Source organism: Hyla sarda, chromosome 1, assembly GCF_029499605.1.
Source record: "Hyla sarda isolate aHylSar1 chromosome 1, aHylSar1.hap1, whole genome shotgun sequence".
NCBI classification, from domain to species: domain Eukaryota; kingdom Metazoa; phylum Chordata; class Amphibia; order Anura; family Hylidae; genus Hyla; species Hyla sarda.
The window spans coordinates 378,226,775-378,241,514 of record NC_079189.1 but is presented as its reverse complement, the minus strand read 5'-3'; the positions used below and the strand labels follow the sequence as shown (position 1 = coordinate 378,241,514).

General features: G+C 40.4%; 1 protein-coding gene across 4 annotated transcripts in view; it reads left to right on the top strand.

Moving 5' to 3' along the window:
- The window catches only part of KIF27 (kinesin family member 27), a 76,517-nt gene that overhangs the window by 8,557 nt on the left and 53,220 nt on the right, over positions 1–14,740 (top strand). For all 4 annotated transcript variants that reach the window (XM_056524049.1, XM_056524022.1, XM_056524039.1 and 1 more), the window contains exons 2-4: positions 1,002–1,365; positions 3,120–3,320; positions 11,932–12,896. In XM_056524049.1, the coding sequence (XP_056380024.1) occupies positions 1,068–1,365; positions 3,120–3,320; positions 11,932–12,896 (1,464 nt within the window). In that variant the 5' untranslated portion in view covers positions 1,002–1,067. The remainder of the gene's footprint in view (positions 1–1,001; positions 1,366–3,119; positions 3,321–11,931; positions 12,897–14,740) is intronic.

Below are 14,740 nucleotides of genomic sequence, written 5' to 3'. Positions count from 1 at the left end.
TTAGTCTATATTTAAACCTGCTCCAACATGGTCTGACATTTCGGCGTACTTTCAGCCTTTGCGACTTGTCGCTGAAAAGTCGCTTTTGATAAATTCAGCACCAATGCATTTTTCAATGCATTTCAGTCTAAAATAGACTAGCATGCATCATGTTCTAAAAATCCTCTACAGCAAAAGTCGCAGAAAAGTCGCACAGATTTACACTGTGACTTTCTGTGCGACAAATTTAGACAAGAAAAACCAGTCTAAATCCTTTGAAAAATCTCCCCCAATATGTCTACTTTATGTTTGCATCAGAAAGTTGACATGTTTTTAGTTTTAGAAGACATCAGAGGGCTTCAAAATATAGCAGCAATTTTCAAAATTTTCATGAAAATTTCAAAATCTTAATTTTTCAGTTAAAGGGGTACTCCGGCGCTAAGGCATCTTATCCCCTATCCAAAGGATAGAGGATAAGATGCCTGATCGCGGGGGTCCTGCCGCTGGGGATCTTGCATGCAGCACCCCATTATAATCAGTCCCCGGAGCGTGTTCGCTCCGGGTCTTATTACTGGCGATCACGAGAGCCGGAGCATTGTGATGTCACAGCCCTGCCCCCATGTGACGTCACGCTCCGCCCCCTCAATGCAAGCCTATGGGAGGGGGCGTGGCAGCTCCAGAAAAAAAACCTGTGTGGAAACCTAGCCTAATAAAGCCCAAAACTAAGTATCATTTGTAGCAAGCTTGGTCGTTTTGGTTCTAAATTGGGGACATAGCTTTCTAGTTGGTCGATCTGATCATTGTTCTACTGTACTATAAGTAATAACTACTATTACAAGTTATTGCTATGATTATGACCACCTTTTATAAAGCATTACAACTGGTGGTTAAAACAAAACTTGTATGTAAAAAATTCTAATGGTTAGTTGTGAAGGTCTTAGTCCAGTCATTTACCCTTGATGTTGTTACAATGTATAAAGACTAGAAGAGACTATATCAGTTTGTTTTTCTTGTTATTCCAGACAATGTCATAAGTTGTAAAGAAAAGAGTTGGCTTGTCTGAAAACAGGTCTATATTACCCAGCACAATGGATGAAATTGCGGTGAAGGTGGCGGTACGGATCCGTCCTCTGTTATCCAAGGAGATTCTTCATAATCATCAAGTATGTGTGAGGCCTGTCCCGAACACTCAACAGATCATTATTGGGAAGGACAGAGTCTTCACTTTTGACGATGTCTTCGGGAAAAGCTCCACCCAAAATGACGTCTACAGTTCCTGCATTAAGCCACTTCTGGTGTCTTTAATTGAAGGGTACAATGCCACTGTTTTCGCCTATGGACAGACTGGATCTGGGAAGACGTATACAATTGGCGGAGGCCATGTTGGTATGTTTAAAATACTTGTTGTCTTTTTGAACTGTGAGGGTCGTTTATTAATTTGTTTTTGCCAATAAACTTGTGGTATAAAAAGATGCACATTATGGCGCTCTATGGGGGAGATTTATCAAACTGTGTGAGAGAAAAAGTGGAGTGATTTCCCCACAACAACCAATCACAGCTCAGCTTTCACTTTACCAGAGCTCGTTAGCTGAGCTGTGATTGGTTGCTGTGAGGAAATCACTTCACTTTTTCTCACACAGTTTGATATATCTCTCCCTATATATTGGCACAAAAATGAGTAGCAGAGTAGAAGAGAGCATGGTTTATTGGAAAGGACCCGGTCTGCAAATTTACAGCAGATTTATTAGCAGATCTACTTTTGCTCATAGCAGGTGTATAATCCATTTTCTCAAGGGAGTGTACATTTCACCAAATCTTTATTAGATTTATTATAATTCACTCCAGGTATATACATTTAGGTACACTTCTAGGCAGTGAGGCCATAGGATTATGATGGGATATGGCCACAGTTTTGTACAGTACGGCCCAGGAGCAGACCTTACAGTGTATAGTGGTAAGTCTATTTCATTCTTATTACTGGCTCATTGCTGAAAGACAAAACCTCCTAAGATAGAGCTGAATTATTAGTGCATCCACACTGCTTTGGAATATTTTACATAGTACCTTCCTGGGCTAGCATCTGCAGGCTAATGTGTGCCCTGTAGCGTCAATGAGGCCACACGTTTTACGTTTGTCAGTCTCTATTGTTTCTTTTCTGCTTTACTGGGTATAAGAAAGATGCATGATAATAGAACCATCTGTCACAGACCGTCATTATGTGACCTGCACTATTCTGTCCTGTAAAAGAGAAAAATCCAGAGATGACAACAGGATTTAGGCCTTGTTCACATCACATATTTTGTTCATGTTAAATATATATATATATATATATATATATATATATATATATATGGAAAAGTTGACAGTGGCACCTGTCACCCATAGGTTATAATGGCATCTCTGTAACACGTTCATCATGACTTTTTTAATAGCTTTTCATGCTGTAAACACTAAATCCATGACATTATATCCTATGGTGAGTAATTCCACTGTTATGGATATGTCAGGTAAATTATTGAAAAGCTCATGAAGTATATGTGTAACAGCTGCTATACAGGGGCATCTGGCACTTATAGGCTACTATAAAAAGTATACATCTTCCTCTGGCATCGGCCTATGTGAAATGCCATTTAAACAAGTGCTGATAAAGGTGTTTCATCAGCTTGTCATTCGTATTAGGCAGTTATCTGCCTGCATAAAAGAAGCTTCACCATTATTCCTCATAAAAACAGCATGTTCAACTTCTGTTGGCTGGAATGGCACCAAAAATATGATACTAGTCGGCTAATATGAACAAGCAAAGAATACGAGTCTTGGGTATTAGTGGGGTCTTTCTAATGCCTGCTATGCATCAATGTATACATATGAACCCATCAGTTAGTTGGAGACACACTCTATTCGTTGATCTATCTTATTAGCGATAAGACACAATAGTTTTTTGTGCTGTTTTGGAGAATAGGATAACTGATCTGTCCTTGTAAAATGTAGTCCTTACATAGGGCAACATATTTAGTTGACATGCATTACTATGTTCGTGCTCCCTCACCCTGAAGAATGAAAATGTATCAAATGTTAACTGTTTGTGCATATTTTATGTCACCGACCTTCATGAAGTAACAAGAGTTTTACTGTATTTATAGCTTCTGTTGCTGATGAAGAAAAGGGTATAATACCGCGGGCCATACAGGAACTTTTCCAGGCAATCTCTGAAAATCACAACATTGACTTCACTGTCAAAGTATCCTACATAGAAGTGTACAAGGAAGATCTGAGGGACCTCCTGGAACTGGAAACCAATGTAAAAGATATACACATCCGGGAAGATGAAAAGGGAAACACAGGTACAAATACAGTTATGGATTATAACACTATATAATACACTATGGATTATCATACTATATAATACACTATATTAATGATTATTTGTGTAACGCTACCATATTCCACAATCTGAATTCCAAATTGATGGAGATTTATCATTCTTTTCAAACGTATGGCTTTCATCACACGTAAACAAAACCCGGGAAACCCACTTACAAAAGCATTTTTTAACCCCTTAAGGACGCAGGACGTAAATGTACGTCCTGGTGAGGTGGTACTTAACGCACCAGGACGTACATTTACGTCCTGAGCATAACCGCGGGCATCGGAGTGATGCCCGTGTCATGCGCGGCTGATCGCAGCCAGGGACCCGCCGGCAATGGCCGACGCCCGCGATCTCGCGGGCGTCCGCCATTAACCCCTCAGGTGCCGGGATCAATACAGATCCCGGCATCTGCGGCAGTTCGCGATTAAAATGAACGATCGGATCGCCCGCAGCGCTGCTGCGGGGATCCGATCATTCATAACGCCGCACGGAGGTCCCCTCTCCTTCCTCCGTGCGGCTCCCGGCGTCTCCTGCTCTGGTCTGTGATCGAGCAGACCAGAGCAGGAGATGACCGATAATACTGATCTGTTCTATGTCCTATACATAGAACAGATCAGTATTAGCAATAATGGTATTGCTATGAATAGTCCCCTATGGGGACTATTCAAGTGTAAAAAAAATGTAAATTAAAAGTTTTTTATATACAAATGTGGTATCAAAAAAAAGTACAGATCATGGCGCAAAAAATGAGCCCCCATACCGCCGCTTATACGGAAAAATAAAAAAGTTATAGGTCATCAAAATAAAGGGATTATAAACGTACTAATTTGGTTAAAAAGTTTGTGATTTTTTTTTAAGCGCAACAATAATATAAAAGTATGTAATAATGGGTATCATTTTAATCGTATTGACCCTCAGAATAAAGAACACATGTCATTTTTACCAGAAATTGTACGGCGTGAAAACAAAACCTTCCAAAATTAGCAAAATTGCGTTTTTCGTATTAATTTCCCCACAAAAATAGTGTTTTTTGGTTGCGCCATACATTTTATGATATAATGAGTGATGTCATTACAAAGGACAACTGGTCGCGCAAAAAACAAGCCCTCATACTAGTCTGTGGATGAAAATATAAAAGAGTTATGATTTTTAGAAGGCAAGGAGGAAAAAATGAAAACGTAAAAATTAAATTGTCTGAGTCCTTAAGGCCAAAATGGGCTGAGTCCTTAAGGGGTTAAAGCAGAAAAGTTTTCCCTTATGTTAATAGCCAAAGTTCTTTTTTTATGTCCTTTTATTACCAGTAGCGTTGCTAGAGAATGACGGGGAGTGGGGGGGGGGGGGGCGTACCGCATCGGGTAACTCCCTGACTGGCCTGCCTGGCACTAAATAACTGCACTCCACCTATCCCGCAACAACCCATCCGCCCTTCTCAGAAATTAAAAAATATTAAAAACATACTATGCCACACCATGAATATCCATACTCTGGAGGCTTTTTTGTTTAATTTTGACCCCGCATTTTGTGACGTTGGTGGGCAGAGTCTTGTGTCACTGCACTGAGGCCGGAGTTTACGTCAGGAAGCAAGACAGTGCAGCACCAACAAGAAACAATAGTGAAGCCACCAAAGGAAAAAAACGGCTCGGTACGTTACCCACCCCAAAATGTGCATGAATCTGTATTACTATGGATGTTTCTTTTTTTAAATTTTTATTTTTTTTAAACCCCTTAAGGACCCAGCCAATTTTCACTGTAGGACCCGGCCATTTTTTGCACATCTGACCACTGTCACTTTAAGCATTAATAACTCTGGGATGCTTTTACCTTTCATTCTGATTCCGAGACTGTTTTTCGTGACATATTCTACTTTATGTTAGTGGTAAAATTTTGTCAAATTCCTAAATTTGATGAAAAAAATAAAATTTTAGCATTTTTTTTTTTTTACTTTGAAGCTCTCTGCTTATAAGGAAAATTAATATTCCAAATAAATGATATATTGATTCACATATACAATATGTCTACTTTATGTTTCCATCATAAAGTTGACATGTTTTTATTTTTGGAAGATGTCAGAGGGCTTCAAAGTATAGCAGCAATTTTCCAATTTTTCACAAAATTTTCAAAATCGAAATTTTTCAGGGACCAGTTCAGATTTGAAGGGCCTTCATATGAGAAATATCCCACAAATGACCCCATTTTAAAAACTGCACCCCTCAAAGTATTCAAAATGACATTCAGTAAGTGTGTTAACCCTTTAGGTGTTTCACAGGAATAGCAGCAAATTGAAGGTGAAAATTCAAAATCTTCATTTTTTACACTGGCATGTTCTTGTAGACCCAGTTAATGAATTTTTACAAGGGGTAAAAGGAGAGAAATCTTTTTAAAATGTGTAACCCAATTTAAGAAGCCCCTATAGTGCCAGAACAGCAAAAAAAAAACAAAAAAAAAACACATGGCATACTATTTTGGAAACTACACCCCTCAAGGCAGGTAACAAGGGGTCCAGTGAGCCTTAATACCCCACAGGTGTTTGACGACTTTTCGTAAAATTTGGATGTGTAAATTATTATTATTTTTTCACTAAAATGCTAGTTTTCCCTCAAATTTAAAATTTTTACAAGGGATAATAGGACACAATGCCGCCCAAAATTTGTAACCCCATCTATTCTGAGTATGGAAATACCCCATGTGTGGACGTCAAGTGCTATGCTGGCGCATTACAATGCTCATAATAGAAGGAGCGCCATTAAGCTTTTGGGAAAAAAAATTGTTTGGAATGGAAGTCAGGGGCCATGTGCGTTTACAAAGCCCCCTGCGGTGCCAGAACAGTGGACCCCCCCCCCCACATGTGACCCTATTTTGGAAACTACACCCCTCACAGAATTTAATAAGGGGTGCAGTGAGTATTTACACCCCACTGGCGTTTGACGGATGTTTGGAATAATGCGCTGTGCAAATGAAAAATAAAATTTTTCATTTTCACGGACCACTGTTCCAAAAATCTGTCAGACACCTGTGGGGCGTAAATGCTCACTGCACCCCTTATTACATTACGTGAGGGGTGTAGTTTCCAAAATGGGGTCACATGTGGGGTTTTGTTCTGGCACTATGGGGGCTTTGTAAACACACGTGGCCTTCAATTCCGGACTAATTTTGTCTTCAAAAGCCCAATGGCGCTCCTTCTCTTCTGAGCATTGTAGTTCACCCGCAGAGCACTTTACATCTACACATAGGGTATGTTCTTATATTCAAATTTTGGGGGCTTTTTTTTCCTATTTTCCCTTGTGAAAATGAAAAATTTAGGGTAACACCAGCATTTTAGTGATTTATTTTTTTTTTTTTCATTTTTCCATCCAACTTTGAAGAATTTTCATTAAACACCTGTGGGGTGTTAAGGCTCACTATACCCCTTGTTACATTCCGTGAGGGGTGTAGTTTCCAAAATGGGGTCACATATGGGTATTCATTTTTTTGCGTTTATGTCAGAACCGCTGTAAAATCAGCCACCTCTGTGCAAATCACCAATTTAGGCCTCAAATGTACATAGTGCGCTCTCACTCCTGAGCCTTGTTGTGAACACCAGCATGTTAGTGTAAATTTTTTTACACTAACAGGCTGGTGTAGCCCCCAACTTTTCCTTTTCATATGGGGTAAAAGGAGAAAAATCCCCTCAAAATTTGTAGCGCAATTTCTCCCAAGTACGGAAATACCTCATATGTGGCCCTAAACTGTTTCCTTGAAATACGACAGGGCTCCGAAGTGAGAGAGCTCCATGCACATTTGAGGACTAAATTAGGGATTGCATAGGGGTGGACATAGGGGTATTCTACGCCAGTGATGCCCATACAGGGTGCCTCCAGCTGTTGCTAAATTCCCAGAATGCCTGGACAGCCAGTGGCTGTCCGGAAATGCTGGGAGTTGTTGTTTTGCAACAGCTGTAGGCTCCGTTTTGGAAACACTGCCGTACAATACGTTTTTCAATTTTATTGGGGGACAGTGTAAGGGGGTGTATATGTAGTGTTTTACCCTTTATTATGTGGTAGTGTAGTGTGGTGTTTTTAGGGTACATTCGCACTGGCGGGTTACGGTGAGTTTGAGCTGCGGCGAAAAATTTGCCACAGCCCAAACTTGAAGCAGGAAACTTACTGTAAACCTGTCCGTGTGTATGTACCCTGTACGTTCACATGGGGGGGGGGGGGGGGGGGGCGGGGGCAAACCTCCAGCTGTTTCAAAACTACAACTCCCAGCATGTACTGACAGACCATGCATGCTGGGAGTTGTACTTTTGTAACAGCTGGAGACACACTGGTTGGAAAACCTTCAGTTAGGTTCTGTTACCTAACTCAGTATTTTCCAACCAGTGTGCATCCAGCTGTTGCAAAACTACAACTCCCAGCATGTACTGATCACCGAAGGGCACGCAACTCCAACTCTCAGCATGCCAAGACAGCTGTTTGGTCATGCTGGAATTTGCAGCATGGAGGGCTACAGTTTTAGACAACACTGCAAAGTGATCTCCAAACTGTGACCTTCCAGATGTTGCAAAACTACAAATCCCAGACAGCAAACAGCTGTTTGGGCATGCTAGGAGTTGTAGTTTTGCAAGATCTGGAGGGATACAGTTTAGAGACCACTGTATAGTGGTCTCAAACTGTAGCCCTCCAGCTGTTGCAAAACTACATATTCCAGCATGACCAAACAGCGGTCTCGGCATGCTGGGAGTTGTAGTTTTGCAACATCTGGAGGGCTACAGTTAGAGACCACTGTATAGTGGTCTCAAACTGTACCCTCCAGATGTTGCTAGGCAACTCACCGGCTTCCGTACGATCCAGCCGCACGACATCGCCGCCTGCCTATCTCCGTCGCCCGGATGGGTAAGTGGATCTTCGGTGCCGGTCCCCGTCGTTTCCCCGTTCTGCCCCGCCTATTGTGGGTGGGCAGGACGGGGAAAACGAAGGTTAACAGCCCCCCCCCCCGCCCCCGATCTGCTATTGGTCAGTGCTTCTGGCGACCAATAGCAGGGATAGGAGGGGTGGCACCCCTGCCACCTCACCCCTATCCCTTCAGGGGATCGTAGGTGTCTTAAACAACCGCGATCCCCCTTATATTCCGGGTCACTATAGACCCGTAATGACCCAGAATCGCGCAAATCGCAAGTGTTAATTCACTTGCGATTTGCCGTGATCGCCGACATGGGGGGGGTCTGATAACCCCCCTGGGCATTTGCACGGGATGCCTGCTGAATGATTTCAGCAGACATCCCGGTCCGATCCCCACCCGGCGCATGGTGGGGGCCGGAATTCTCCATGACGTACGCGTACGTCATGGGTCCTTAAGTACCAGGGTGTCATGACGTACGCATACACCAAGGGTCCTTAAGAGGTTAAAGGAAATATTTTAGTGCCACATATGGGTTATTTACGTAGTCTGTAAAAATTCTTACACAATTATTTTGTGCCTTATTCTATTTTAACACAACATTAATTTTTAAATTTAGTGGGTACGTGTCCTAAAATTAACAAGGTGTGCATTTTCAACCTTTAAAATTAAGAGTTATTAGATATATCATACATTTTTTACTATAATTAACATTAATATAGTAGCTTTGTCTCATGATACAGAACAAGAACAGTTGTTAAAGTGGGTGTTAATGTCCTTTTCTGCGGACATATGCACTTTCTGTAAGCCAGGTTGGACCTGGAATTCATATGCGACTTTTAAATGGAGATGCAACTTTTTTTTCTTCATAAATAGCGACTATCGTATTTGATAAATACATGACCACTGCAAAGTAAAAATTTAAAAAAATTACTACGTGAGCAGATTTTGGAAATGTGCTTTGGAATAAGCAAAAATCAGAAAGTCGCAGCATGTATGGAAAGGTCGCACGTGCGCAAGTACGTGCAACTTTTTTACCCCCCCAAAAAAATCTACTACAGAGCTTGATAAATCTCTTATGTCTTTTGAGTATTGGAGGAAACCCATGAAAACATGGTTAAAGCATAGCATACAACCTCCATGCAAATGTTTCATTACAATATTATTTTTTTGTAATTATTCCATAAGAATTGGTTGTAAAGCCCCCAAATTATTAACCCAAAATTAGAAAAATGATAACGATGTATGCAAATAACTGACCCAGTCCTTCCAAATAAGATTCAGAGATGAGTGCTAGTAGCTGTAAATCGTTTCTTGTCTCTAAAGGTACAGCTCGATGTGGCAGAGGCTGGCCATGCAATGAAGGGCATGGAGCACTGTACTGTTCCTCTGAGACTTGCCGGTTATTAATGCCGGACCTACTGCTTATTTGTCTCCAAAGTGATATGCTGTTTGGCTGTGCCTAACCACAGACACTTTACCATTATAATATGTGATTTGCTGACTCTTCCAGCCTATTGCAGGGGCCATAAATCAGCACGGAATGTAGCATTGTATGTTGCAAATGGTTTCGAGATATGGTTGCACAGAAAAGACCTCTGTATGTTCAAAATATTGTAACCTTAGGGACCTCTGTATACTATGAATTATATTCTTATTACATATAAAGTTATTTTGAGAATTCGAGTAAGTTATTGCCTAGTAGTGTAACCACACCTTTTTAAGGCATTCTGAAGAATATATTAGGATACTGCATTCTACTATTTTATTTTTGTTGTTGATCCAGTCAATGTCCCAAGCATTTTATTATTGGGCTTCTGGAAAATGTCATATTGTGGCGGCAGGCACATTTTAAACCTTTTTAGACACTAACCTCAAAAAACATGCAAAATTATCCAATATGGCGAAATGTCATCAGTCACCCTTAGTTTAGCAAAGCATAATACATTTAGGGAGCCCACCTGATCATGACAATTCACTGCAAAACTGGTGCATGCCTGTCCCTGGCATCTCTGCTACCATAAAACCAAGCCCAGATGCCTACTTTTAGGGCCAGCCATGCCTCTCTGTACCTAACTGCCCGCCATGTAGCTGTTTATTACCCTGACCAACCTTTATGACTCCTGAAGCCCATCCAAACTCATCTTTTATACAATCCTTGTTGCCCACTTTAATTCTCCTCCTTCCTTTCTGTTTTATTTGCAGACTCCCTGGAGTCACCAGTGCTTGTCTTGTTGACAATACATTGCAGTCTGCAGGCATCATGTTAGAGAGCAGGAGGAACTGAGCAGATTGATATATAGTTATGTGAGATTAATCGCTAGAAAAAAAAATGTATCTTCTCTTTCTTGGATGAGTAGTCAAGTGGGCGGTCTCAAACAGTGATTGCCCACATGACTACAGGATGAGCAGAGATTTACCTAAATAAATGACAAGTTATCCTGGAACTTTTCTTTCAAAACTATATATCAATCTGCTCATCTACTTCCAGTCTGTTACATGCTGCTTACAGATTGGACTGCATTTTCACTATGACAGGTTCCATTTAAACAACTTGCCTTCTCTAAACGCCACACTCCCCTTTCCTTTTCTTGGATAGCTTATGGTTTCTTGCTGATAGTACTCCCTAATGTTGAGATCTGTAAAGGGGTATTTAGGTGTAATTGTTTTATTATATTACTGGGGCTGGTTAAAAATGAATAATCTTATAATTATACCATTTCCTGTCCCACACAACCACTGCTGTAGCTCCGATTAGGCTCCATTCAGGCCCCTTCTTCTCTTTTTCACCTGCTTCTGAGACAAGAGGTCCGAGTTATTGGATAAGTGGACAGGTCCTGCTCCGACCTTTCGTTTTGTAAGCAGACAGAAGAGAGGTGTAGCAGGGAACTGTAGGGAGCCACAATGGAATTAACACCTTTAAGCAGCACCAAACGTATATTTGCAGTCACAGGTTGTCAGAAATAGTGTCTGCTGACAGATGGCTATATAGGGTATGAGATGTCACTGGATCAACACAGTAGGGACACAATAGAGATCTAGGTTGAACCTGATGGTCTCTGTGGTCTTGTTTCAAGCTTATAACTGTTATAACTATGATATCAATGTTGTTATAATGACCATTATTAGAGAAAAAGTGTTTATACTAGACCAGTAGACTCCTTTTATTAGGTAATCTACACATATTTTGATGCTCTGTACCAGATTACCTTTGTGCCTGTGGGCCCTTAAAGTGGATCTGCATGAACAAATATTCTGAAGTCTCATTTGCCCCAGTATACATGTAGCCACACAGGTAACTAGAACTAGGCTAACCTGTATGGCCTGTGTTTATGACATGACCAGGATTGAGTTTTGAAATCAATTCGAGCTCTAGATTATGCTCAGAGCTAAAGTGTCATATAGGTGGTGCTGATCTGCAGCATTCATGCTTCCTCCCACCCCTCCCTGCCTTCACTGATTGACGTACAGGGATTGGCTTCTATCACTGAGCCATTCAAGGTAGGTAGGGCGTGAGGAAGAAAGGAGGCATCTGTTTAGATAAGCTTTATGCATAAAATCCTACTACATAGGCTCCATTGTAACATCTGATTTTTGTACGGTTTCATTTATATAAATCAAATAATTTTACATTGGGCTTTTTTGTATCTTGTGTATGTTTTTTTTTTATAATAGCAAGTGATGCAATTCTTTTTTCCTGGTTTCTCCAGTTATTATTGGTGCCAAGGAATGCCAAGTTGAAAGTGCAGATGAGGTCATGAGTCTTTTAGAAGCTGGAAGTGCAGTCCGCCACACTAGCACAACTCAAATGAATGAACGCTCCAGTCGCTCCCATGCGATGTTTACCATAAGTATATGCCAACAAAGGGATGCCAATGTCATCACTACAGAAAATGGATCCAATAAGTCAGTCCAGATGATCTCCTCAAAATTTCACTTTGTAGACTTAGCAGGTTCAGAAAGAGTGACCAAAACTGGGAACACTGGAGAGAGATTTAAAGAGTCCATTCAGATTAACAGTGGTTTGCTTGCTCTGGGCAATGTAATAAGTGCACTTGCTGATCCTAAAAGAAAAAATGCACATGTTCCATACAGAGATGCTAAGATCACCCGTATTCTTAAAGATTCCTTAGGTGGAAATGCCAAAACAGTCATGATCACATGCATTAGTCCTTCTACTTCTGACTTTGATGAGTCTTTAAACTCTCTTAAGTATTCCAACCGAGCCAGGAATATCAAAAACAAGCCAATTGTAAATTATAACCCTGACTGGGATAGAATGGATGAAATGGAGCTGGAAATAAAAGCGCTCAGAGAAGCTTTGCAAAACCAGCAGAGCAGTAGGGTAAGTCGAGTCAGCCAGGTGTCTCAAGAGTGGAACCAAGAAAAGAACAAAATTCGGGCTCTAGAAGAGCAGCTTGCACAGTATCAGCTGGAATGCTTTAACCAGCGACATTGTACAGAAGAAGCTTTGGAGCTGCTATATCAACTTAAGGATATATCTGGCCTTTCAAAACCCCAAAAGAATAGACTTCAGAGTTGGTTAGCTATGGCAGAGGAATTAAAAAGCGATATGACGGCTATGACTGGAACTGATAGTGCAGTTACTGGTGGCAGAGAGGAGCCACATCACATCACCATACTACAGCTCAAAAGGGAACTGAAGAAATGCCAGGTATTGTATCACATATATATATCTTCTTCATGTAGTCATTCCTTTCATTTAAATCTATGGTAAGTCAATAAAGGGTTGCAACTTATAAAAGCTGAGCTGTGATTGGTTGATATTTGCAAATCAGACCAATTTTTGACTGTTTATAAATGTGGGCTATTGGGTTTGCTAATAGTTCTATATCTTGTTTTGTTTGCTAAAGAGCATTGGAGGAGATTTATCAAAAGCTGCGCAGAGGAAAAGTTGACCAGTTACCCATAGCAACTAATCAGATTTCTTCTTTCTTCTCATTTTTCAGAGGACTTTTTTAAAAATGAAAGAAGCGAGCTGATTGGTTGCTATGGGCAACTGGTCGACTTTTTCCTCTTCACAGGTTTTGTAAAATCTCCCCATTGTCTTAATAGTATAATCCCACTAGTATGTATCACTTCATCTCTTTTGTCAGATTGTCAATAACCCTATTCTGTCTTTATGAAACATGATAACCAGCATAGTCAACATTACAATTATTGGCTTTATGTTGGCTTTATGTCATGGTGTGCAGTATTTGTACCAGAAAAAAATAGTGGTGCGTGCTATGCTTCCAATACAGATATGAACGCATATTAGAATATTAAAAAATATTGGGGTAGATTTATCAAAACCTATGCGGAGGAAAACTTTCCAGATTGTTTCTTTCATTTTGCAGATGCCTGTTTAAAAATGAAAGCTTTTCCTCTGCACAAGTTTTAATAAACCTTGCTTATTATGTTGAGTAAAAATTGGATTTAATGATTGAAGGGGTACTCCACTGGAAAACATTTATTTTTAAATCAACTGGTGGCAGAAAGTTAAACAGATTTGTAAATTAATTATATTAAAAAATCTTAATCCTTCCAGTACTTATCAGCTGGTATATGCTTCACAGGAAGTTCTTTTCTTTTTGAATTTCCTTTCTGTCTGACCACAGTGCTCTCTGCTGACACCTCTGTCCATTTTAGTAACTGTCCAGAGTAGGAGCAAATCCCCATAGCAAATCTCTCTGTACTGAACAGTTCCTAAAATGGACGAAGGTGTCAATAGAGAGCACTGTGGTCAGACGGAAAGGAAATTCAAAAAGAAAAGAACTTCCTGTGGAGCATATAGCAGCTGATAAGTACTGGAAGGATTAAGATTTTTTAATATAATTAATTTACAAATCTGTTCAACTTTCTGCCACCAGTTGATTTAAAAATAAATGTTTTCCAGTGGAGTACCCCTTCAATCATTAAATCCAATTTTTACTCAACATAATAAGCGAGATTTATTAAAACTTGTGCAGAGGAAAAGCTTTCATTTTTAAACAGGCATCTGCAAAATGAAAGAAACAATCTGGAAAGTTTTCCTCCGCATAGGTTTTGATAAATCTACCCCAATATTTTTTAATATTCTAATTTGCGTTCATATCTGTAAATTCAAAAAGAAAAGAACTTCCTGTGGAGCATTTAGCAGCTGATAAGTACTGGAAGATGGGCATTGTCAGATACAAAAACTTTTGATATGTTGTAAAGCATGTATAACCAATAGGTTTTGCAATAGCTTTCATTAGAAGATTTTCAGTATTTCATACTGAAAAAGCCAGTCAAACAACTGCCCCCTTGTCTGCTTGGACACATACTAGTCCTGCTGTGTCCATGCATCATCACCTATGTCATGGACACACTTCGGGGCTCACAGCTAGAGAAAAAATCCTCCCACTGTCAGCTTGTGTCCCGCTACTGTCAGTGAGGACAAGCTGGGAGTTGTAGTTTTGCTAATGCTAGGGGAGATGTGAGCAGACAGCATACTGAGGGAGGGGGCGGAGACTGGCACAGTGAGGCCACGCCCCC